This window comes from Phacochoerus africanus, chromosome 8 (assembly GCF_016906955.1).
Source record: "Phacochoerus africanus isolate WHEZ1 chromosome 8, ROS_Pafr_v1, whole genome shotgun sequence".
NCBI lineage: Eukaryota > Metazoa > Chordata > Mammalia > Artiodactyla > Suidae > Phacochoerus > Phacochoerus africanus.
The window spans coordinates 134,186,592-134,212,851 of record NC_062551.1 but is presented as its reverse complement, the minus strand read 5'-3'; the positions used below and the strand labels follow the sequence as shown (position 1 = coordinate 134,212,851).

Below are 26,260 nucleotides of genomic sequence, written 5' to 3'. Positions count from 1 at the left end.
TTTCCCCGAGTCTCTAGAAGCCTCAAGATTGCTGAGAAATTTTCTGCTCTCACACTCGTGCCTGACTAACTGTCCCAACAAAGCAGCTACCCTCAGCTTCAGCCCCTATATAGATTCTACAAACAGGTAACTGACTTGCTGCTTTCTATTTTTCCTAGCCACTTGCCAACAATAGACTTTTTTAAGAATTAAAAAATAATCACATGATAAAAAAATTGATTAGATTTTTCTTGCTGTTTATTCACCCCGGTTACCAATTTCACATGTAATGGAGAGTAGATAAGAGACATAAGTGTAAACTTTGTGATAGTATATTTTAACAGACATATTATCTGTTTTGCAATATTTAATGAAAAATGTATTTGATGTTTCACCAGGTTGAGAAGTATGGCAGTGACAGCTTGCTTGACCTGGATGCAGGAAAAGCATCTGAAAACTTATTTTGGAGAAGAGCAGTTTAGCCTTCTCTATAAGGCCAGTGTCCATGGATTCTCTAGAGAGAAGTTGCTTGATAGATGCTCTCACCAAGGATCTATTCTAATAGTGATTTATAATGAAAATCACATTCTTGGTGCCTATATGCCAGAGGGTTACCTGGGAGAATTGGACATTTCCATCACCCTTTTTGCCTTTCAAGAGACTGAAATTTCGAAGTGCGAAATAGGACCGCTTAATCCATGTTTGTTGTTTGGTGGAAATACTTTCAATTCTCAATTCATTATAAGTCTAGAGAAAAAAGCGGTGGCTACTAGCGTGACTACAATGGAAAAGCTTGGACTACCTCACCGTTGTATGCCCTTTAAGGAATGTGAAGTTTTTCGATGTGAAGGTAGGTTTAACTGCATAAACTTGTGTAGAGTTCGCTTCTTCACATTTGGAGGATTCTAACCGCTTCGTTCCTATAAGATACAATGACTTCTATATTTGTCCTTATCTCCAGGTGACCCAGACTGAAATCGGGCCACAAATTGTTTTCCACCACACGAGATAGTCAAAAGTAAATGTGGAGTTTTCTGGAGTGTGTTTGTGTTGTGGAAGGGGTGGCAGAGGAGGCAGAAAAGTTGAAAGGAGAGAGAGGGAGAGAAAGAGAGAGAGAAGAGCAGAATGCAAACTTGAAGATTGTGAGACTCTCTAAAAACTAGAGCTTGAACTTGTTTGATCCTTTGGGCCAGTTTCCTGTTAATATCCATTCTAGCAAACAACTAAAGTTAATTTACCTATTTTTTTCTACAAGGACATTTAAATTGTTTCTTATGTTGGCTGTTATAAACAATGCTCCTATAATATCTGTAGGCATGTAACTGTGCACAAATATATGTTTTTATGATAACCTCCTGGCCGTGGAATTGTTTAAGAATTATGTGGTTTGCATTTTGATACTTTTCAAAAGCTTCAGTTGTCTGTGCTATCCCCAGGAGTGTGATAGTAGTGCCTCCTTCCCTGAATCCTTTTAATCTTTGCTATTAATGAGTATTTAAAATATTTACTAACATGATGGTCAAAAGGTGGTTTCTCATTTTATTTTTTGTTTATCCCTGATAGCTAACAAGTCTATGTGTATTGGCTATTTACATTTCTTCTATGAAATACTTGTTTATATCTATCCATTTAAAAGAAGGGCTCCTTGGTGTCTGGCACAAACAGGATTGGTGGCGGCGGTGAGGTGTCTCTGCAGCACCAGGATGCAGGTTTTTTTGCTTTTTAGGGCCTTACCTGTGGCATATGGAGGTTCCCAGGCTAGGGGTGATTCAGAGCTACAGCTGCTACGGCCTACAAACCACAGCCACAGCAATGCTGATTCCCGGCCGCATCTACAACCTACACCATAGCTCATGGCAACGCCAGATCCTTAACTCACTGAGCAAGGCCAGGGATCGAACCTGTATCCTCATGAAAACTAGTTGGGTTCGTCACTGCTGTGCCACGATGGGAACTCTAGGATGCAGGTTCAATCTCCCACCTGGCACAGTGGGTTAAAGGATCTGAGGTAGGTCACAACTGTGGCTTGGATCTGATCCCTGGCTGGGTAACTCCATATGCCACAGGGTGATTAAAAAAGAAAAAAAAAAAAAAGATGGAAGGACTCCTAGGAATAGTATTCCTTGAGCATTTGCGTGTTCCAAACTAATTGAGATTTTTATACAAAAATAATGATCAAAGTACATAATTCATGGATCACTTTATTTAAAGGAATATTGTAATGTTTCCACAGCATTGATGTTATTGTGGAAAACCTTAGGTCACTTTTATTTATTTGCAGTATTTTTTATTGTTTCTCTTTGAGTGATTTGATCTTTCTTCCTGGCTACCCCAAACACCTTAAAACTTTTTTCTCTTATTGAAATCTGGTAAATTTACTTGGATATGTCATGATGTTGGCCATCTTAGATGAGTTAAGTAAATTTTTTTATTGAAGTATGACAAAAACAGAAATGCACAATTGATCAGTGTTCCAACTGACAAACTTTTATAAATTGGACACCCTCGTGTACCCCCCACTTGTATGAAGAAATGGATTATTACCATCATTTCAGAAGACCCCTTTATGACTCTTCTCATTTATTACCTACCAAAGGTAACCATTATCCTAGCTCATATTAACATTATTAGTACTTACTATTTTTAAATTTTATATAAATGGAACCATACCAAAACATATGCTCTTTTGTGTCTAGTTTCTTTCATTCAATGTTATGTGTGAGAGATGGGCCTAATAGAAGCAATCCGATTATGAAATCAAAGCTCTAGGAGTTCCTGTTGTGGCTCAGCAGATTAAAGAACCCAATAAGGTGTCTGTGAGGATGCGGGTTCAATCCCTGGCCTCGCTCATTGGGTTAATGATCCGGAGTTGCCACAAGCTGTGGTGTAGGTTGCAGATGTGGTTTGGATCCCTAGTTGCTGTGGCTGTGTCTGTGGCGTAGGCTCAGCTGCAGCTCCAATTGAAACCCTAGCCTGGGAATTTCCTATGCTGCATATTCAGCCATAAAAAGAAAAAAAAGAAAGAAAGAAATCAGATCGCTACAAATCAGGATCAAGTTTTACTAATCATTTCAAGGGTAAAGGCTATCAAAAAAATCTCAGAGAAGGCAGGAGGAGTACAAGGATATTCTGTGTAGCTCCCAGATTCTTCCTTCCCATATTAGATATATGCTTTCTGGCTAAGAACAGCAACCAGCATTTTTAAATGAAGTTTGTGGGCCACTTTATGTATTGAAGAGTGGTCAGAATATACCAGTATGATGGGCTGAATTTTGCCCCCTCCAATTCCTATGTTGAAGCCCTATCTCCCAATGTGACTATACATGGAGATGGGGTCTCTAAGGAAGTAGTTAAGGTTAAGTGAGGTCATAAGAGGGAGCCTTAATTTTGTAGGGATAGGATAAGTTTCCACATAAGAAGGGACGCCAGGGAGCTTTTGCCATCTTGCCAAGAATCCACATGAAGAGGTCTTGTGAGGATATAGCAAGATGGTAGCTACTGACAAGTCAAGAGAAAAGGGCTCAGAATGAAGCCCACCTTGCCCACACCTTGATCTTAGACTTGGCCTCTAGAACTGCAAGAAATAAAATTCTGTTGTTTCAGCCACCCTGTCCACGGTAATGTGTTTGGTAGTCTGAGCAGACTGCGACAATCAGCTTCCACGACATTTATGGGAAGACATGCCTCTTAAATTCATAGAATCTGGACTTTTTTAGTGTAAGTAAATCTTAACCAGGTACATCCTGGCAAGGACATTCAAGAGATAAGTACTATCCTTGTAGCAAGTGTCATTAGTCTCTTTACTAGGAGACACGATTTTCAGTATATTTATAATAAAATTAGGCCTGGTTACTTTTTTTTCTTTTCCTGGTAAGGTGAGTAAATATATCCATGACCAGCTGTTTTAACTTTTACCTCCCTAGTGATTCATCCATACCATTATATGTATTAGTAATTTTTTTCCATTTTGTTTTCATATAATAATGCTTTATAATGATTCTATCATACTTTTTAAAAAAATAAAAATTACTTTTGGTGGATATTTGGCTTAACCTGTTTGGGCCCATGACAAGTAATTCTGCTATAAATATTCTTGTGATGTGTTCTGGTTCACAATACATTTTTTTTTTTTTTGAAGAATGTAAGTATGAAATTTCTGGGTCATCAGGTATGTGCATGTTCAGTTTCAGTGGGTACCAACAAAATCTTCCAGCACTGTAATACCCATCAGCACTACCACCAAGAGTGTATAAGATATTCTGTGACTAAATCTTTTCTCAGTTTTTTTATTACCATTTTCACACTATGTAGCCATTCTGGTATGTGAGCTGGGGTGTGCCATTTTGTGAATTTGGCTTTCCTTGATTAGACTAGTCATTTATTTATTCCATGTTTTTAATTAATTACTGTATTAACTTATCCTTTTTCAATTTATGTATTTGTCTTTGTATTTTTGTTATATTCTTATATTTCTAAGATCCGTTCCCCTTTATTCTTTTCCGTTTCTATTTTCTATTCTTTCTTTCCCTCTTTCTTTCCTTCTTTCCTTACATTTCAGGAAATGTACTTCTATCCCAGGTTTGATAGAAAGTATTTATAGTGTTGTTATTTTCTATATATTTATAGTTGTGATTTTTTTGTTTGTTTCCTTTTGGATGTCAAAGTTATCTAAGAGAATGCTTTGTAACATCCTAGAAGGTTGCCTTTGTCTTTGTTTATACTTGTCCTTTCCTAGTTTTGTTGTATTGTAGTCATTGATTACAGTCTTCACTGTTTCTACTTTTTGGTTATTTAAAGAGGATTTCTTTGTAAATATCAAGCACAGTATTATTCTATTGTTGTTTAGAGAATTACCAGCCTCACTACACTTAACCGTTTCAGTTTTAAATCCACCATAAAAGAGTGTCTCTTCCCAAAACACAGAAGAATTCTGGGCCTGAGTCTCATTGGTTCACAAGAAGACCTAAGCCTACCCCTGAACCACTCACTGTGCTCTGATTGGCTACGCAAGAAGAAAATCAATTGTATTAGAAGTTCCAGGAGGCCCAGTTGTTGATAGCAGATTTGGGGGAAAATCTGTGTGGCAGTGGTTTTTTATTGCATGTTTTTGCACATTATCCCTTTCAGATCTATTGGATTATGGAAGAGAAAATATTTTAGACTATTTCCAGTCTTTTTCTGGCCTGTCTGTGCCTCTAGGCCTTGCTTCTGTGATTCAGAGTGGACCCCGGCTCTCATCTCTCATATTGGGGTGAGCCACACACGACTGCTGAGTAATTTGATGAGAAAAGATCTGCTGATACCATAGCCATGCAGTGCCCACCTAGCTCTGGGCTCTTTAAATAATGAGAAGATAAGGAGATCTCCCCCAATTTTCTCCACTTGCTTTTCACCATACTGCCCTGTTCCTACAAAAAGGCTATTTTTGTATTTTTTCCTAGTGAATTCATTGACATTCATTCAGTGCCAATCATTCAACAGCTTCTAATGTCATTATTGTTTGATTATTTCTCTAGATTTATTGGACAAAAGGAGGATGGATGGGATTATTGAGTAAGTCAATGTCTTTAATGTTCAATTATTCTGTTCACTACCTTAGACTTATTCTATTATAGGTTCAGTTAATAAAATTGGTAGTACAAGTTATAATAGATAGCTTGTGGATCATCAAGAATTAACTATAACCATATCCATAGTCATAAAATATTTAGCAATAGCCATGTTAAAACAAAAAGAACATTAAGTAGATGGATGGCATTTCTAACTCTTCTACATACTTGAAGGGAAATAATTATTTAGCTGAATGTCTACATTTTGACTTAGAATTCTTGCAGCTACAGTTTCAGCTACTTCAGGAAGGAGGTGGTTGGCAAGTGGGGAATACCTCTCATGAACTTCAGGAACGTGTTAGAAATCATCTACTTCCGTAAACTTCAGAAGTCATGTGTTATCTTGTGGTTTTTGAAGTATATTATTGATAATTTATCTTCATGTTTATCATAGTTGCTATTTTTTCCTGAAGTTTATATGATCTTGTTGCTTATGTCAGAAAGGTTTTATGTCTGATTTGCCTTAGTTAAAAGTGTTATTTTTTGCTTTTACTTCTTTTACAACAGGATTTGAGATAGGATAGTTATAGTTTTTTTTTTTCCAGACGTTGCTAATCAAAAATAAATGATAACATATAAGAAAAGAAACTGAATTCTAGGAAGATTTATGGTAAGGTCTTATGACCTCATCTTAATCAGCTTCCAAATTTGTCTAAACAGGCTCAAGGAGAGCTTAATGTCTGCCATAAGAACTTACAAACCATATGGAGGCCTGGTTCACCAAATACAAATTCTGCTTCTGGGTCCAATTGGAGCTGGGAAGTCAAGCTTTTTCAACGCGGTGAAGTCTGTCTTCCGAGGCCATGTCACGAACCAGGCTTTGGTGGGTTCTGATATAACTGGCGTATCTGAAAAAGTGAGTCCATTCTAGGTCACTCTGCCTTTGCTTTTTTGTGCAAGTTAATTTGATTTGAAAAGTCTCTGGCTGATCAATTTCATTCAGTAGACTTCATTTCAATTTACAATTTACGAAATGAACCCAAAGTTGCTTTTTTTCCTTCTGCAGTACAGAAGATATGTCGTTAGGGATGGGAAGGGTGGCAACCCCCTGCCATTTATTCTGTGTGATCTACCAGGGCTGAGTGAGGAAGAAGGCAGACTGTGCCTAGATGACATACTCTCCGTCTTAAAAGGCCACGTTGCTGACAGATACCAGGTATGATTTGGCTAATTATTGAGAATGTGTAATTGATATGTAAAGTGTTGATTTTTGCTCATGATGAACAATATCTGACTCTAGTGCATGGGCATCTATTGTCTTAAACTGCACTTGTTGAAGATATTGTTTTTTTTTGTTATTTTTTTTGTTTTTCTTTTTGATATTTTGTTTTACAAAGAATGAAAACATCTAAAGGGTTCTTCTGTCACAGCTGTGTAACAACTCTGAATGTTGTCGCATTTGATTGCTTTCGGGCATGTGAAACAGAAGTCCTCTACATCAGTTGACTCACATGGTAACTTTGGTTGTGCAACAGCAAGTCTGGAGGTAGGCAGCTTTGTGCCAGTGTGGCAGGTTATTAATTTCAAGGGTCCTTCTGACTTTCCTTTCTGAGATCCTCAGCATGAGGTGCTGTGGATTAAATGTTCCCCTCCCCACTCCCCTCACCAAATTCATGTGTTGATGCCTTAATGCATAATGTGATGATATTTGGAAGTGGAACCTTTGGGAGGTGATCAGGTCGTGATGTGAAGCTCTCATGAATGGAATTAGTGCCCTTGTAAGAAAAGACACAAGAGAGATGACCTTTCTCACAGCCATATGAGGACACGGCAGGAAGCTGGCTGTTGACAAATGGGGAATAGGGCTCTCATCACATACCAAATATACAAGCACCTTGATCTTGGACTTCCTAGCTTCCAAAACTACGAGAAATAGGTGTTTGTTGTTTAAGTCCCCCAATGTGGGCTCATTGTAGCAGCCCAAGCTGACTAAGACATGTGGTTTTCATCTTTATGTTCTCAAGATGCTCGTGCCAAGCACTGTCAGTGTTCCAAGCAAGAGGCAGGAAGAGATTAAAGAGAAGAGCTACTTTAGTCTGCCTTAAAAAAAAAAAAAAATCCAAGGTATCACCATACTGATCTCCATAGTGGTCGTTCCAGTTTACATTCCCACCAACAGAGATACTTTAGAAATCTATACATACAACTACCATATGACCTAGCAATCCCACTCTTGGGCATATATCCAGACAAAACTTTCCTTAAAAAAGACACATGCACCTGCATGTTCATTGCAGCTCGATTCACAGTAGCCAAGAGATGGAAACAACCCAAATGTCCATTGACAGATGATTGGATTAGGAAGATGTGGTATATATACACAATGGAATACTACTTAGCCATAAAAAACAATGAAATAATGCCATTTGCAGCAACATGGATGGAACTAGAGACTCTCTTACTGAGTGAAGTAAGTCAGAAAGAGAACGATGAATACCATATGATATCACTTATATCTGGAATCTAATATACGGCACAAATGAACCTTTCCACAGAAAAGAAAATCACAGACTTGGAGAATAGACTTGTGGCTGCCAAGGGAGAGGGGGAGGGAGTAGGGTGTTTGGGGAGCTTGGGGTTAATTGGTGCAAACTATTGCCTTTGGGATGGATTAGCAATGAGATCCTGCTGTGTAGCACTGGGAACTATGTCTAGTCACTTATCATGGAACATGATAATGTGTGAAAATAATATGTGTACATGTATGTGTAACTGGGTCACCATGCTGTACAGTAGGAAAAAAAATTGTATTGGGGAAATAACTATTAAAAAAAAAGCTTTCCAATTCTTTTTTATAAACATTTAGATCTTAAGTTAATTATTAATTTACCTTGTTCCAAACGAATATAGTCAAATGTGCCAACATCTTTCATTCAAGTCTTTTGGATCTTATTCCTTCTAAATATGGGTATTATTTTTTTTTTTGTATTCTACAATCTGTCCTATAATGTATTTATCAGGTCCTACTGTATAGCACAGGGAACTCAACTCCATGTCTTTGTAATGACTTATAATGGAAAGGAATCTGAAAAAGAATATGCAGAGGGAGTTATATCCAATCTCCTGAGATAGACCATAATGGAAAATATTTTTTAAAAAGAATGTATGTATATACACACACCCATATATATATATATATATATGTATATACACGCATATATGCATTATATATGACTGAGTCAGTTTGCAGAAATTGGCACATTGTAAATCAATTTTACTTTAGTATAACAAGGAAAAAAATAAAATATTATTTAAAAATTATTATAGAGAATGTTAAACCTATGCTAAAGTAGACAAAACAATTTGATGAATTTGCATTTACATAGCTGCAACAGTTTTCAATTTATAGCCAATCTTGTTTCATCTATGTCTACCCACTTCCTCCTCTGCTGTATTATTTGGAAGAAAATCTAATAAGTCATAACATGTCATCCATAAATGAACGTACATTTAAATAAATATATATATACATAAACACACACACATAAGGGCATATAGGAATTTTATTAAACATAGCCATAGGGAGTTCCTGTTGTGGCTTAGTGGTAATGACCTGTTGTGGCTTAGTAATAAAGAACCCAACTAGTATCTATGAGGATGTGGGTTTAATTCCTGGCCTCCCTCAGTGGGTTAAGGGTCTGGTGTTGCTGTGAGCTGTAGGTGTAGGTGGCAGATGCGGCTTAGGTCCCATGTTGCTGTGGCTGTGGTGTAGTCTGGCAGCTGGAGCGCCTATTCGACCCCTAGCCTGAGAACTTCTATATGCCACAGGTGTGCTCCATCCCCCCAAAAAAGGAAAAAAAACATAGACATAATATGCTTATCACATCTAAAATAATGGCTCCTCTTCATTTATCAAATATCACCCATTTCTACTTCTCTTTAAGTATCATGCATCTTTTTAAACAGTTTGATAAAAATTATTCTAATGAATCTGTTTAGCTTCTTTTAATCTTTATGTTCTATCTCTTCATCTTCTGATATTTTTCCTTAATTTTTTTTTTAAAATCTGATTGATCTGTAGCCTTCTCCATAGTCTAAACTTTGCTGTTTGCATCCTTTGATGTAGTTTTCCATAGTCCTATTTTCCATGTATCCTAAAAATTGGTAGCTGAACTTGGCATCATGTTCAGATTCATCTTCTACTTCATTGACGGTGCTGTGTTCTTTCATGGAGAAGCACACAACTTAGGGTTTTCTTATTTTTCTAATATAGGTTTCATCATTGTTCAACACCTAGATCTATTTATTAGAGTGTGAAAGTAGGGATTTTCTATTTCTATCATTCCTTCTTCATTGCACATCTGAAAGAGAAACTTCCCCTCATCTACAACTTGATTACTTAGTGATACAGTTTATATAGGAAAGGCAGGATGTGTACTTCATTTTTGTCTCTTTGTTACATGCTTTTGAAATAATAAGTTAATTTCTTTGAATCTGCCAATTATGAAAATTATTATTTTATTATAAATATGAACTTGTGAAGTGACCATATTTGATATGTTTATATCCATTTTAGCTTTTCTCCATACTGATGCCAAATGTACCATCTTTGACAAGTGCGAATCTTTACAATTTGGATGCAATTTGGATGCTGAGTCCTTCTGACAGAAACCTAAAAATCTTCTATATTCTTTATTTATTATGTACTAGATATCCAAGCCACATCTTATATATTTCCAGCTCTAGACTTCAAATCAGTTTTTTCTCTAAGGAATCTTTGAATCATTAGAACTATTGATTGCTTCTTGGTTGGTCATTGGTTCTTGTCCTTTTCTGTAGATAGGGCTAAGATATATAGATATATGTATGTATATGATAAATTTCATTCAGAAACTTTTCATTCAAATACAGGGCTAGGGAATTTTTACATAATCTCTTCTATCTTACATCTGTATCTGCTTTCTCCCAAATGGAAAAAATCCCTGTTCTCAAGGACACCTGAGATTTCAGAATATCATGTCATGACTCTTTTGCTTTATTTCACCTAATGTTCATTGCTATTTCAGAGCAAAAACTCTATCACTACTATAAATAGTCTAATCACAACCATATTTAATATCAGCATAATATAATCACAATCAAAGCTGGAAACAATTTAGACTCTTAAGCAGATTTTGATTTTGATTTTTTTGTGTCTTTTTAAAAAAAATTTTTTAGGGCTGCCCCTATGGCATATGGAAGTTCCCAGGCTAGCGGTCGAATCAGAGCTACAGTTGCCAGCCTACACCATAGCCACAGCAATGCTTGATACGAGCTGTGTCTGTAACCTACATTGCAACTCAGGACATGCCAGATCCTTAACCCACTGAGCAATGCCAGAGATCAAACCTGCAACCTCATGGATACTAGTCAGATTTGTTTCTGCTGAGCCATGATGGGAACTCCAGCAGATTTTTATATTTAGGAAGTATCATGTAGTAGGAATATACAAATTACTTTGTTTTATTTATTTTTATTTTATTTTTTTTGTCTTTTTTGTCTTTTTAGGGCCGCACCGTGGCATATGGAGGTTCCCAGGCTACGGGTCAAATCAGAGCTGTAGCTGCTGGCCTACTCCAGAGCCACAGCAATGCAGGATCCAAGCCGTGTCTGTGACCTACACCACAGGTCATGGCAACGCTGGATCCTTAACCCACTGAGCAAGGCCAGGGATCGAACCCACAACCTCATGGTTCCTAATCAGATTTGTTTCCGCTGCACCACAATGGGAACTCCCAAATTACTTTGTTTTAAAATCAAATAGTTTCTCTCTGTGTAGTTATGATCCCAATAAAAAGTTTATTTGATTCATTTAAGTTAGGGATAGCTTTTAAAATTTAATTTTGTTTTGTATTTATGTTTATCACTCATATGAATTCAAATCTACAAAATAAGGCATATTCAAAGAATCCATCTTTTCTCTGCCCCTTCAAATACATTCCTCCTTTTCCTATAAGTAACTGTTTGAAAATTTATGGTTTACTTCCCTTTGTAACCTGTAGGAAAATACTTATAGATTTGTGGTTCCCCTTTCTTAGAGAAATGATGAAATGCTATATGTTATTGATGAATCAGACTTTTGCCACACAAATAGTCCTGAGGTTAATAGCCTTGTGCGTACACCACTTTGTATTTCTGCCAGTATATCTACAGGGCGTATTCCCAGCAGAGGGACTGCTAGTTCAAGAGTAAATGGATCCCATTTTGAACAACTTTTCCCCTTTGCATCTGCCTAATGATACCAGATTTCTTACTGTACGCTTTCAAATCCACTTTTGCCCACATTGCTTCTTCTATCTAGAACACTTTCTGCCATATCCTTATTCCCTTTATCAGACTGATATCAGCTTTCAGACCTTACAGGAGCTTTACGTGACTACATGAAAGGATAGCTAGCTACTTGCATGATGACTGTTTTCCCTACCAGATTCTCAGCCCCTTCCTATCAGAGACCCCTTCCTATCAGAGATCAAGGTGTTTTGTTCACTCTTTCAGTCACTTGCACAGTGTCTGGTACAGAGAATGTGTTCATAAATATGCATTGAATTAATATCTTGCTTTATGTTTACTTTACAGTTTAATTCCATGAATCCAGTCAAACCAGGTCATGGTGACTATATATGCTACCCATTGCTGAAGGACAGAATCCATTGTGTGGCCTTTGTGTTCAGTGCCTACTCTGTTCACTGCCTCTCTGATGAGATGGTGGAAAAGATCAAAAGAATTCGAAAGGAGTTGATTAAGTGTGGTGAGTCTCATTCCATTTTACTATACTACTGAGGGTAATTAATTAGACTACATGGTAGGATGGTTTGGAGACAAGATAAAGAACTTAAGAAATGGCCCATATGCATTTTCCCTGGCTCGTCAGTGTGATTTCTTCAAATCAAGTACTCACCAGCTCTGTGACTTTGTGCAGGTGGTTCAAACTCTCTGTATCTCTATTTCCTAATCTATAAAATTAGTATAATAATAGCATAGACGTCAAAGATTAAACACATTAATATAGATTAAGAGTTTAGTGCAGTCCTCACAACTTCCTACCATGACATCCTAACATGCATTTATTTATCAAGAGTCCTAAATTTCCTCTAGGGTTTTAAAGGATTAGAACGTGGAAAAGAAGGTTTCCGTAAGCAAAAGAGGCAGGAAAGTAAGATGTGGGGTAGGGAGAGGTAGCATAAAGGCTTTGGAGAAGGTAAATAGGATTAGGGAATTAGGGTGCCTTAAGCCTGCCTTTCTTGGCTTTGTTATCCACTCTGTGTGAAAATGAGCCAGCTTGTTATGCTTTGATTATGGTAGAAGCAGGGAGTAATTGATTTACTTGTTCACTGAAATTTAAAATCTTGCAAGGGTAGTGTGTGGGAGGTGCTTGCCAACATTTTGATCCAGGGGCAATGTATTTGTGATGCTTTGACAAATTCCATTTCCTTCTTGAGGCCTCTTTTCCCCCATCTTGTTTGTGAGAGTCCATTTGGTCTTTTCTCTCGTCCCCATAAAACACAACTGTTTAGACAGGATATGAAATCAATCAGCAAAATTGTAGCATAAATTTTAGTTACTGTTTGCAAGAGGTGGTTCCACTTGGAGCCTTTTCTTTTACTGTGGGAAGCAATGAAGGGAACTTCCTAGGTCAGAAGGATTCCAGGTATGAATGAGTAGTTAAGGAAGACATTTTTGTGGGGGGTACTGAACCTCCCCAAGTCTCTGAAATTGCTCCATAGATAGCTCATTGCATAATGGATAGCTGACAAAATGAAAAATAAGTAATGCTGTGTGTAATAAAAAAAAACCAATATGGATCTTTTTGTAATAGGCATGGTACAGGTGGTATTGCTCACTCACGTGGACACCTTGGATCTGATTACAAAAGGTGACCTAACAGACATATACAAATGTGTGCCTGTGAAACTCAAGGTAATGGATGATGCTATTTTCAAACATATTTTCTGGGGTATGTCACTATTATTATATATCACTGTGTACAAAAATAAAAAATAAATACCTACTGAGTTTACAAAGAATTAAAACAATTGTTTGGGATAATTCAGACTCCATTCCAAAGTTTTAAAAATTAAATATATATTTATCTTGATATTAACATGGATAATTCCATTCATTACATTTTAATTCAGTTGGATTCAGTTCAGCAAATATTTATAGATTACCTTTAATGATCAAGCCAGTGTGATAGTCGCTAATCAGATCCACAGATAATTAAAACAATTTCTCTACATGAAAAAGCTTATAATTTTATAGGTAGAAGTGAGGGGATGGGGGTTGGATAAGAAAAAGTTGAAAAAAATATGATGTGATTATGATAAAGATCATGAAATGATTCACATAGGGAATGACGGTGTTAAAGGGGATGGGGGGAAGAGTTCATTGCTGGAGTGACCCTGGGAAGTGGCTTTCGAGGAGGAAGAGAAGTTCAAGAAGTGCAGGGATAAAAAGGGGAAGAAACTGAGGCCCTGGGGACAGCATAAGTTAATGAAGGAAAAGGCAACATCACTGGGAGGCATGGAATCATTTGATTGATTGATTGATTGATTGATATTTATTTTTGTCTTTTTTGGAGCCTTACTCCCTGTGGCATATCGAATTTCCTAGGCTAGGGGTCGAATCAGAGCTTCAGCTGCTGGCCTACACCACAGCCACAGCCACAGCCACAGCCACACAGGATCCTTAAGCCACTGAGCAAGGCCAGGGATCAAAACTGCATCCTCATGGATACTGGTTGGGTTTGTTTCCACTTAGCCACAATGGGAACTCTGGAATCATTTAGATTAGTGAAAAGTGGAATCCCTGGAGGGGATGAGAAAGTGAGAAAGTTATCTTTGCATGAAGTGACTTTTATTAATTAGAGGCATTATGGAGAATCACTGCAATTTTTTGAAAGAGTAGTGATAGGACCAGAGTTAAGCTTCACAAAAATTAATTTTGCGACTATGTTGGAGTCGAAAGGAACCTGGAGGTGGGAACACCAGTTGGGAAGATATAATGAGAGCTCGTATTTGTTGAGCATAAGTGTGTGATAGATTTTCCTTTTTTTGCTAAAAACTGAATATTTTGCTTTGACATTTCTATGCACTCTTACTAAGAAATGTGTATCTTAATAAAACAAAAACAAACAATTTCACCATTAAAACAAGAAAGGTATATGTATCAACTTTGCCTATTTTCTCTATTTATCAAAGCTCCTACTTGAACTCTTAGGATTTTAATTTTTTTATTACAATTGATTTACAATGTTCTGTCAATTTCTGCTGTACAGCAAAGTGACCCAATTATACATATATATGTATATATTCTTTTTCTCACATTATCCTCCATCATATTCTATCACAAGTGATTAGATATAGTTCCTGTGCTATACAGCAGGATCCCATTGCTTATCTACTCCAAAAGCACTAGTTTGCATCTGCTAACCCCAGACTCCCAGTCCATTCTATTCCAGCCACAAGTCTGTTCTCCAAGTCCATGAGTTTGTTTCTTTTCTGTAGATAGATTCATTTGTGCCGCATATTAGATTACAGATGTAAGTGATATCATATATCATATGGTGTACTTACAACAACCCTATTAGAAGGGTACTGTCATTACCACATTTGATAGATAAGGGAACAAAACCTCATAGAGTAAAGTACTTGCCAGTTTGCTGACAGTGCTGAGAAGTGACAGACCCTTATTTTGAATCCAGGCAATGTGATTCTATGTGTAAACTAGTCTAAGCATGGATTAATCATCTGCACTAAACTAGTCCAGTAAAATGAGCTTCTCTTGAGAATAAACTTTATTTTCGTCTTTTTGTCTTTTCTAGGGCCACACTCAAGGCATATGGAGGTTCCCAGGCGAGGGGTCTAATCAGAGCTGTAGCCACTGGCCTACGCCAGAGCCACAGAAACATGGGATCTGAGCCACATCTGCAACCTACACCACAGCTCAGGGCAACCACTGAGTGAGGCCAGGGATCGAACCCGCCACCTCATGGTTCCCAGTCGGGTTTGTTAATCACTGAGCCTACAACGGGAACTCTGAGAATAAACTTTAAAAGGAAACTGAAGGAAATTATAGAGTCTAGTATAAGGGAATTGAAATACTTCAATTTCAAAGAAGTCTATATAGAACTATTAGTTACTGTTCTTTTCTAATTCATATTGAATCTATCATGTGTGTTCTAAATGAAAATGAGCAGTGATATTAGAACTTGATTTGTGACGATCTTGAAGAAAACACCTTATAGGGCCAGATTTCTGGCTCCAACACGAAAACTATGGTCAAGCTCCTACTTTTTGTTATTGCTTTCATAATTTATGCTGGCATAAAAATTGTATTTTTCACTGTTTCAAGATTTCTGGGCTTTGATTTCTGTGTTGCAGCTAGAGGAACTTCACAGAGAATTTGGATTTCCTCTTTCTGACATCTTTGCGGTTAGTAATTATTCCTCAGAGTGGGAGCTGGAGCCTGTCAAGGACGTTCTGATCCTCTCTGCACTGAGACAGATGCTGTGGGCTGCAGATGACTTCTTAGAGGACTTGCCTCTTGAGGAGACAAATAGATGTGTTTGATAGTACAGAAGCTCCAAAGAGATCAGCTGAGTGGCTACTTCCGGTTTGGGTATATCCTAGAGGGTCTGCACTACGTCCCCCTCCCCCTCGTCTTGTTTTAAAACAAAAATTGTGAATTGAGCCAGTTGTCATTCCCACTCTCTGAACATGCCAAGCTGTCTCCTTGCCCTCTTCTGTCAAAATGGGCTTTGCTGCTCGGGACCCAGCATGGGATGGGATCAGCAGTGTGTTTCTAACTGGATGCGATCTTTGACTACTGGTCCTTTCCTGGAACCTTATACCTCTACCTCTTTTGACTAGACTTTTCAATGCCTGTCCCTTCTTAGAGTCCCTCTTAATGCAGTGTGGTTCAGTTCTAGGTAGAGGAGGGTGCCTTTTATATTCTGGTCTCTGATTTTGGTGTTATGTGTATTCTCTGCTATCAATCTGTGCATAGTCCACAGTATACTTCCAAGCAAAGATCAGAGATAAGTTTCATTCTAAACTCAAATCCTGTTTCACTTTATGGGAAATCAAATTAGTGTATCCGATCATCTCTAGTACTCTCTCACTGGCAAACTACTGGGAAATTCTCACACTGCCTTTGCTGTCCTGCCTCTGCCATCCTGGTTTTTCCATTCCTTCTCTTCCTCATGGTGCATGCGCTCCTCTCCCAAAGGCAGGGTTGGCTTCGACCTCCAGGAGCCCAATTTTCTTCTTCCTGCTGGCTGCTTTCGCCTAAATAATCCATTAAGAATATTCTGTTTCCTTTTACTCAGAGATCAGAGGAAAAAAATTATCAGGTGTAAGTAAAGAAAACAAACGAACACTTTGCATATTCATATTTTTATCTCATCATAGAAGAGTGAAAATTGAGAAAGGAGAAAATACAGAAAAAAGAGAAGTAGCTGAACCTGAAGGAGGGTATTTTATTTATGTCTGGAATAAAGTTCACATACAAAATCATAATACCTAAAAATAGGAACCCCATGATTTAAAGTCACAACTTGTAAAAACAATCATAATTTCTTTTGAATTTATGTTCTGTGTCTGTCTGTGAAAAATTAAAGTTTCTTTTTATAAGATATAACTTGAGTGTATTCATATGTATGTGTGGTGTGTGTGATTTTGATAAATTTATTTAATTTTTTATTTATTTAGTCTTTTTAGGGCTGCACCCACGGCATATGGAAGTTCCCAGGCTGGGCGTTGAATCAGAGCTGTAGCTGCCGGCCTACACCATAGCCACAACAATGCTGGATCCTTAATCCAATGAGCGAGGCCAGGTCCTCATGGATGCTAGTCAGATTCATTTCCACTGAGCCATGATGGGAACTCTCCGGTAAAGCTTATTTTAATATGACTTGTCAGCCTGTCTTTTGATCTTCAGCAAATTGTCTTAATTTTGCCTTCTTATTTTATTTCTAAAGTGCTTAACTTTATTCTCTTTGGGTCCCAGTTAGTATCATATTCTTTAACCTAAAGCCATTTTAATTATAATATCCAAACATTTCTTTCAGGATGTGGCAATTAATATTAATGAGTTCCAGAGGACTAAAACTGAGAGGACCGTGGTTTTCTTACTGTCAGTTATGACTACTTCGCTTACAGGTGAAAAAACTCAAACCTGAACTACATGAATAAAAAAGAGGACTATAGTAATGGATCAAGTAATCCAACAATAGGAAAGTCTGGGATTGAATTGAACTGGCCTCAGAAGTGGTTGAATCTAGGGATTGGAAAGCTATTCAAAATCTGTTCTCCCCCACACCACTCTCTCTCTCTCTCTCTCTCACACACGCACACACACACACACAGCTTCTTGACTCCTTCTTTCCGCATGTTGTTGTAATTCTCTCAGGCTAGCAATCTTGATAAATCCTACATCTTCTGAGTCCAAGCTTCAGGCTGACATTCATTCAGTCTTGTGACCTGCAAAGAAAGAGGACTTTTCTTTCCTAGTTTTGTTATGACATTCTCTACAAAAGAACTGAAATTGATCTAGCTCAAGATATACACACACCTACCTTCCAAGAATTATTACCTTAACCGGAAGAGCAAGGAAATATGATCAGCCCATCTTAGGTCACAACTGCCCAGGAAGAATGATATTATTATTATTAGAAGAAAATCATGGACATGGCTACTACTGTTGGATTAACTGAGCTGGAGAGGCACCATAATATGTATCTCATAGGTTTGAAAAGTTTTGTATCTAGTTCCTCATTTAGATGAAAAAGTTTGCTAAAAAAATCAATAAATCTAAAATGGTTAACTTTTTAAAAACTTTTTAAACTTTAATAACAAGCTTTTTATTAAAGTACCATATAGCATAAAAAGTGCATGGTTTGAAAGTGCAATACATAGTTAGAAATATTTTGACCAACTTTACAAACCCATGAAACTAGAACTCAGATAAGAAACAGAACACCATGGCATCCTAGAAGTCCCCTTTATGCTCCAGTCTTGCTATCTAAGATATCAACTCTTCTAATTTATTTTATTTTATCTTTTTTTTTTTGTCTTTTTAGTGCAGCACCTTTGGCATAGAGATGTTCCCAGACTAAGGGTCCAGTCAGAGCTGTAGCCGCTGGTTTACACCATAGCCACAACACCAGATCCGAGCTGCCTCTGTGACCTATACCACAGGTCATGGCAACTCTGGATCCTTAACCCAGTGAGCGAGGCCAGGGATTGAACCTTTGTCCTCATGGATACTAGTTAAGATTCGTTTCTACTGAGCCATGATGCGAACTCCCAATCTTCTGATTTCTAATTGTGTAGATTGGTATTGTTTTTTTTTTTTGACCTCTGATATAAATAGTATTATGAAACTGGGCTTTGGTGGAGATAGCTCCCATCACTGAGAGACATCACACAAGTCTGAGACCCAAAATGTCTATTGTCAGTAATGTCAGAGAACTCTTCCAGTAATGATGGTCCAGATCCAGTGATGGATAACATGGAGATGGAATACATGTCTGGGAAAGTGCACTGTATCCATGAGCAGGTTGCAACTCTGCCTTTAGGACAGATAACAGAACCACTAGAAGAATTGTTTCTGTAGCTGAGCAGTGTGAACCTATGATTTTCATCCTAACACTCTATGATTAGACAATTAAAAGGAGTTCCTGTTGTGGCTCAGTGGTTAATAAACCTGACTGGCATCCATGAGGATGTGGGTTCAATCCCTGCCTTCACTCAGCGGGTTAAGGATCAGGTGATTCTGATTCACCCCTAGCCTGGGAACCTCCATGTGCTGCAGATGTGGCCCTAAAAAAAAGAAAAAAGAATACTACTCTAAGGAGAGTTAAATTATGGAAATATGTGGAAATTTTGTGGAAGAATTACAATGGCCCAAATCAACGACCACCATATAAAATCTGGCTGCTGGAATACAAAGGCTGATGTACTGATCTATTCTTTGGCTGTATTTCTGTGGGTACCTAAAATAAACAGGGGTGTTTTCACTCAGGTTATAAATACAGGGTGGAACCATGACACACTCATTTATGGAAATTGCTGATGTGATAATATACTATCCGGATTGGGAATGGGAAAATCATTTCCAAAAGATGACATTGGGGAAGTGTCCTCAAGGGCAAAGAATGGCAAGTAGACCATGTAGACCCTGTACTTGTAGCCCCAGGTGGCTTCAGTTGGGTCTTGACTAGAGGGAGCACATATTAGGCTTTGCTTATCCCTTGGGTGTAGCCATGGCTGAGGGTATTACTCAAGATTTGGAGCAACAGAATGTGAAGAAACTCAATCTCCTATGTTACATTTTATCAAATCACAGTATACATTTCATTGTTGCCTATGTACAAAAATGAACAAAAGATTGCCATTTTAAGCAACTTGGAGGGACCTGGAAATCATCCTGCTAGGTGCAGTCAGTCAAAGACAAATATCATATGAGATCACTAATACGTGGGATCCAATAAAACATGATACAAAGAACTTATTCATAAAACAGGAACAGACTCAAAGATTTCACAACCAAACTTATGGATATCAAAGGGGAAGCATGGTGGAGGGAGGTTAAATTAGGAGGTTGGGGTTAACATATACAGACCACTGTATCTAAATAGATAAGTTACAGGGACCTACTATATAGCACAGGGTAATTACTCAGTACTCTAATAAACTGTATGGGAAAGGAATCTTATAAAGAATGGATATATGCATATATATAACTGACTCACTTTACTAGTATACATGAAACTAAAACTAACACAACATTGTATGTCAACTAAACTCTAATAAAATTTTTAAAAACATGAGAGCTCCTGCTGTGGCACAAATGGGATTGGTAGCATCGCTGTAGTGCTGGGATACAGGTTTGAACACTGACCTGGCATAGGAGATTAAGGATCTGATCCAGTATTGCCACAGTTGTGGTCCAGGAACTCCATATGCTGTGGGGCGGCCAAAAAAGAAAAAAAATTTAAAAATATGCTAAGGAGTTCCCTTTGTGGCTCAGAGGCAATGAAGCTGACTAGCATCCATGGGCATGTGGGTTCGATCCCTGGCCTTGCTCAGTAGGTTGGGGATCTGGCATTGCTGTGAGCTGTGGTGTAGGTTGCAGATGTGGCTTGGATCCCACGTTGCTGTGGCTGTGGTGTAGGCTGGCAGCTACAGCTCCAATTTGACTCCTAGCCTGGGAAACTCGACATACCATGGGTGTGGCCTAAAAAGACACCCCCCCCCAAAAAAAAGTGCTAAAGGATATAACATCATATAGACTTACCAAATTCTATATCACTCACACAGCAGCAGTTTGATAAAGCCCTGGAATTGTTAAATAAAATATTTGTTGATAAAAACTGGTGATGCTAAGGGCATGAAGGATTGACTGGCTTGATTAAGTCAATATAAAGTAGAAAAAACATGAGAAGGGGTGGTTCGTATGAGGATGTAGGTGTAAAGATGAGAGTGATGATGAAATCACACAATTCTCCAATAGAAAATTTCTTTTCTTGGAGTTCCCAGGTTGGCTCAGTGGAAATGAATCTGATTAGTATCCGTGAGGACGCGGGTTCAATCCTTGGTCTCACTCAGTGGGTTAAGGATCTGGCATTGCCATGAGCTGTGGTGTAGGTGGCAGATGTGGCTTGGATCCCTCATTGCTATGGCTGTGGTGTAGGCTGGCTACAGCTCTGACTCTACCTCTAGCCTGGGAACTTCCATATGCCAAGTGTGTGGCCCTAAAAAAACAAACAAAAAATTTTATTTTTCTTTTCTGATATAGAATGCTTTATGAATTTGCCTGTCATCCTTATGCAGAGGCTATGTTAATCTCTGTATCATTCCAATTTTAGTATGTGAGCTGTGGAAGTGAGCATGTAGCAGAAGATTAATTTCATCTTGCCAATTTCAACTGTATGGTGCTCAAGACTACAATGGCATACCCCAGCAGAGGGAGGCATCAATACTCCGGGAGCTACTTCCCTTTCTCTGAATTTGACCAGCATCCTGGTAAGAAAACAGTGGACTTGATAGTGACTCCCCTCATGTGTCCTTCACTGGGACTGTGACGGCAGCTACCCAGCAGCCCTGCCCCGCAGCATATCAGCTCTGGTGACAGCCCTGTGGCTGTAGCCTACCAGCTCCAGCAGCTCTGTGGCTGCAGGAGATCAGCTCTTTTACCCGGTGAGACACCAAGCAAGCACTCGGAGAGGTGGAGAACTCAGGTTTATTACTCCAGCAGGCCCAGAGGAGATTGATCTCTAGAGTCTGAGCCCGGAAGAAGGGTTTTGCAAGGCTTTGATGGGCTACCTCTTCCGGGTCCATGCTTGGCTAGTTGGACCGGGTGACGTCAGGCAAGATAGTCGATGCGGAACCAAATTTACAGAAGCAGATGTGTGGGGAAGTGGTGGTTGGGCTGTTGGCTGGACTTTGCTTAGTCATCATGGCCCGGGTCTCTCCTTTCTACATTTTTATTGGGACATTTTCTCCTACAGGACTGACCATAAGTACTTCCATGTTGACTACAGGTCAGCACTAGAAAGGCTACTTGCCTTTCCTTCTTCCTCGGACTAGACAGAAGGGGAAGCCCTGGTAGAGTTATGCCAGCTGTCTGCTGGTGAGGTAAACAGTATCAGACACACACACCCCCACGGGATCAAATGTAATAAGTAAGTAACAAACGGACCACAAAGGGGAATTGTGGCAGATGGAAAGAAAGCACGTGAACATGTGCAAGGATGCATCACACTTTTCCTGAAAGAGTGTCTCAGAGCTAGAGGAAAACACTCTTAATTCTTTCTCTCAGATATAATGCCAAGAAATTGCTAACTTAGAGAGGAGAGCCTGGATTTTTTTTTCCCTCTGGGAAGAGAATGACACTAAAGCCAAATGATTGTACTGACCTAAAAACTCTGATTTAGTTATTTATTAAAAAGACATTAACTACCCTTGATGGTTAGCATTTCCATTGGAGTCACATTTTGTTGATGACACTGATCCTATTGGTTCTATTGTATCCTGGAGAGAGAGTCTACCTTCAAACTGAGCAGGATATGAAGGATAAAGCTTTGAAATAATGAACTGGAAGATAATTTCCTCCTGGAGCTGAGTATGTGATAGTATTTGGAAATGTGACTCTTAGCTGGCTGTGGGTATGAAGGGAGAAATGCCACCACTGCATTTCCAGTAGATCTGAGCCCCCTTTCCTCTTTTGACTAAACAGATATAAAAGTGGAAGGAACATTTACTAACTAATTTATTAGTGTAGGCACTTCGGAACCCAAACTCGGCTTCTGCAGGACACTGTCAATCTTATATAACAACAAACTAAGAATTAACTATCAGTCTTTCTCTTGTAAATTTAATTTTATTGTAGCTGGAAACAAAGATAAGACTTGGAGTTAGTAACTTGTAAGAAAATGAAAGAGACTTAAAATTGAATTATCAGGTTTCTTCCTTCCTTCCTTCACTTTCTTTCTTCCTCCTCCCTCATTCCCCCCTTTCTTTCTTTCTTTTCTTGTTTAATATACAGTTTTAAAGAAAATACAGCTTTGAATGAGGACATAATGCGTTGGTCTAGGCATGCTGGACCTGTGCAGATTGGCACGCCATTTGCACAAGCATGATATGTCCTCTAAAGAATAAGAGAAAGAAGAACCTCATGGCCAAGTGGTTTATGAGCGGTCGTTAGCAGAATATGCATTAGCAAAGAGAACCAAGGTGCAAACCTAGGGATGCCAGGTTGCTGCAAATAGGCATGCCATTTGCTGAAGCACAGAGGGAATTTTCTGAAATGCTTTGCATAGATAGCTTCCTCAAATGCTAATGATTGTTAAATGCCTAAAGGTCAGAGTAAAAGCTTAACAATCTACAAGCTATGTGACTTTTAAAATAATAAAAGAACTTATAAAATAATTAAAAAACCCCACTATATCCTCCACCTATAGCCCCCTCATCACTTGCATAATCCTAAAGAGCACAATAAAAGCAGTGTGGTTTAAATAAAGAAAATACAGCTTTGGATTCAGGACCATACGGCATCTTAGACTGAAAATCTGAAACAACAAATAGAAACATACTAAATGGCCTGGTCAGGTCTGCCCCCTAGTGGTCAATGCTCTACTATGTAGAGAGGATGCCAAAGGTTGAATTAGGAAGCTTGAATAAAAACTATTGCTATTTCTTAAAAAAAGGTCACAACGAAAAGACTTTAAGCAGTGTACTTTTTGTTAAAGGTTTGAAATAATGAACTGGAAGATAATTTTCTGAGCATGTGAGTATTCGGAAATGCTGTTACATTTTGTTATTCCTGGCATTACATCAGATTTATTATTCATGTATATTTGCATTTTAAGCTACCATTAAAGTATCTGATTTTAGCATGTTTTTCAATCTCTAGAATTGAAATTTGAATGTGTAATGCTTAACACGGTGATCAATGAACGTGTAAAATAGGTACTTTTTTGCCTTTTGCTTTTCATTAATGTTATTCCAATTACATTACTTTTGGATAATGAAGTTTGAACTCAACTATACATGAGATAATTTGTGCAGGCAAATTACACTAGTAGAACAAAAGAAACATTATGCTTCATGTGCCATGTTCCTTCAATTTTAATTTATATTTGATTTAGTATTAGTCTCTATGAACCAAGAGTTTGCAAATTAGTACATTGCTACAAAAACATGACAATGTGCCCTGTTTTCCTGCCAATTCTTCCTTCACAGAGATTTACAAGGAACTCCTTTCAGCTACATGGTGTTACATCCAAACTCTCTTCCCTCATTCTCCTAGGATGGTTTTCCTAACCCAGAGGAATTTGATCGCAAACTATTAAACAAGAGCCCCACGGAGTGACTTTCTTTTCCTATTTTATGCATTGCCCTATCTCCATACCTTTGTTTATACTTTAGGGCAGTTACTTAATTTCTATTTACCTTGTCGTCTTATTTGGCAAATGGGGATATTTACAGTACCTACCTCAGAGAGCTGTTTTGAGGAGTCACTGAGGGTGCATGGAAAGCCTTTTTTGAGAAGTGTCAGAGACACAGTAAGCAGGAAATATATGTCTATTATTATTCATTTTTTTTTCCTTTCCTTGTGTAATATTCCTTCCACTACACCTCTCGACTACCTACCAGTTAGGAATTGATTTCTCTGTCATCTGTGTTCTGCTGACTCCTCGTAGAGGTTGTTCAAGCATTATCACACCATATGTTAATTAGTTAACTATACAGCTGGAAACCTGGCACACTGCTTTTTGTGGGCAGTTCACTTGATACAGTTTCTGCACCAAATAGATGTTTAATAATGTTTTGGGAGATTAAATGAAGTGATTAGAAAATATATGAAGGTTGATGGGATTCATGAAAAGCCAGTTGACAACAACAGAAAAACAACTACAGTTGATCCTTGAACAACACAGGGTCCACAGATACACATACCTTTTCCAATAAATGTATCAAAAAATTTTTGGAGATTGGCACCAATATGAAAAAAAAAAAACTTGCAGACAAACCACATAGTCTAGAAATATTAAAAAAATGCTGAAAAAGTACATCATAAATACATAAATATATATAGATACTGGTCTATTTTATCATTTATGACCACAAAATATGCACAAATCTATTATTACAAAGTTACAGATTATCAAAATATATACATACACACACAGGCCTTATGTGGAGGCATTCACAGCTGAGAGAAATGTAAACGAATGTAAAGATGCAGTGTTAAATCATAACCGCACAAAATTCACTGCAGAACGTACTGTGCTAACTTCATAGCCACCTCCTGTTGCTATTGCAGTGAGCTTAAGCGTTGTGAGACTCTCTTTAAAACCCCAAGTGATGCTAATCAACTCTGAATGTGCAGCTCCTCTCTCCAGTCAATTGCGTATCACAGTAAAAAGTGATCTGTCCCAGATTTTCATCAAGTGTAGCAGAATACCATAAACCTTGAGTAACACCATGGGACCCATGCCAAATGTCACTAGCGAGGCTGGAAGTGCTCCCAAGAAGCAGAGAAAAGTCACGACATTACAAGAAAAAGTGGAATTGCTTGATAGGTACCTTAGATTGAGGTTTGCAGCTGCTGTTGCTTGCCATTTCAAGATAAATGAATCTAGTGTGAGGACCATTGAAATAAAAAGAAAAGGAAATTCATGAAGCCATGACTGTAGCCATATAGGCAGGCAGGAAAACCTTGCCCTTTTTGCAAAATACCGTTTTTATCTTGTATTGAAAATGCAGCTTTTATGTGGGTGCAGGCATATCTACAGACGCCAATATGATTTGGAAAAAAGCAAAGTCATTATAGGACAACCGAAAGCAAAAGGAAGGTGAAGGATCTAAAGTTGGAGAATTTAATGCCAGAAAAGGATGGTTTGATAATTTTATTTTATTTTTATTTATTATTGTTACTGTTATTTTATTTATTTTATTTATTTATTTTTCTTTTTAGGGCCTCACCCGCAGCATATGGAAATTCCCAGGCTAGGGGTCAAATTGGAGCTACAGCTGCTGGCTTACACCACAGCCACAGCCGCAGCCACAGCAACGTCAGATCTGAGCCAAATCTGCAACCTACACCACAGCTCATGGCAAGGCCAGTTCCTTAACCCACTGAGCGAGGCCAGGGATCGAACCTGCATCCTCAGGGATCCTTGTCGAGTT

General features: G+C 38.2%; 1 protein-coding gene and 1 non-coding gene across 2 annotated transcripts; one reads left to right on the top strand and one right to left on the bottom strand.

The window, feature by feature from the left end:
• IFI44 (interferon induced protein 44) lies at positions 1-17,201 on the top strand. The gene is made up of 8 exons (XM_047794293.1): positions 1-126; positions 378-829; positions 5,496-5,532; positions 6,249-6,444; positions 6,595-6,744; positions 12,144-12,315; positions 13,384-13,484; positions 15,947-17,201. The coding sequence occupies exons 2-8, from the start codon at positions 388-390 to the stop codon at positions 16,133-16,135; spliced, it is 1,287 nt and encodes a 428-aa protein (XP_047650249.1). The 5' UTR covers positions 1-126; positions 378-387; the 3' UTR covers positions 16,136-17,201.
• Positions 17,202-21,355: 4,154 nt separating this feature from the next.
• On the bottom strand, positions 21,356-21,459 carry LOC125134757 (U6 spliceosomal RNA). Its single transcript, XR_007136763.1, has one exon. It is a non-coding gene; the product is annotated as a U6 spliceosomal RNA (small nuclear RNA).
• Positions 21,460-26,260: the final 4,801 nt, after the last annotated feature.

What these genes read in the sequence shown, in the direction of transcription:
- IFI44 (XM_047794293.1), top strand. Translation starts at nt 388, where the DNA reads ATGGCAGTGACAGCTTGCTTGACCTGGATGCAGGAAAAGCATCTGAAA. An exon ending in TGAAGTTTTTCGATGTGAAG is followed by an intron (nt 830 to 5,495) that starts GTAGGTTTAACT and finishes TTATTTCTCTAG; the next exon opens with ATTTATTGGACAAAAGGAGG. An exon ending in ACGTTGCTGACAGATACCAG is followed by an intron (nt 6,745 to 12,143) that starts GTATGATTTGGC and finishes TTTACTTTACAG; the next exon opens with TTTAATTCCATGAATCCAGT.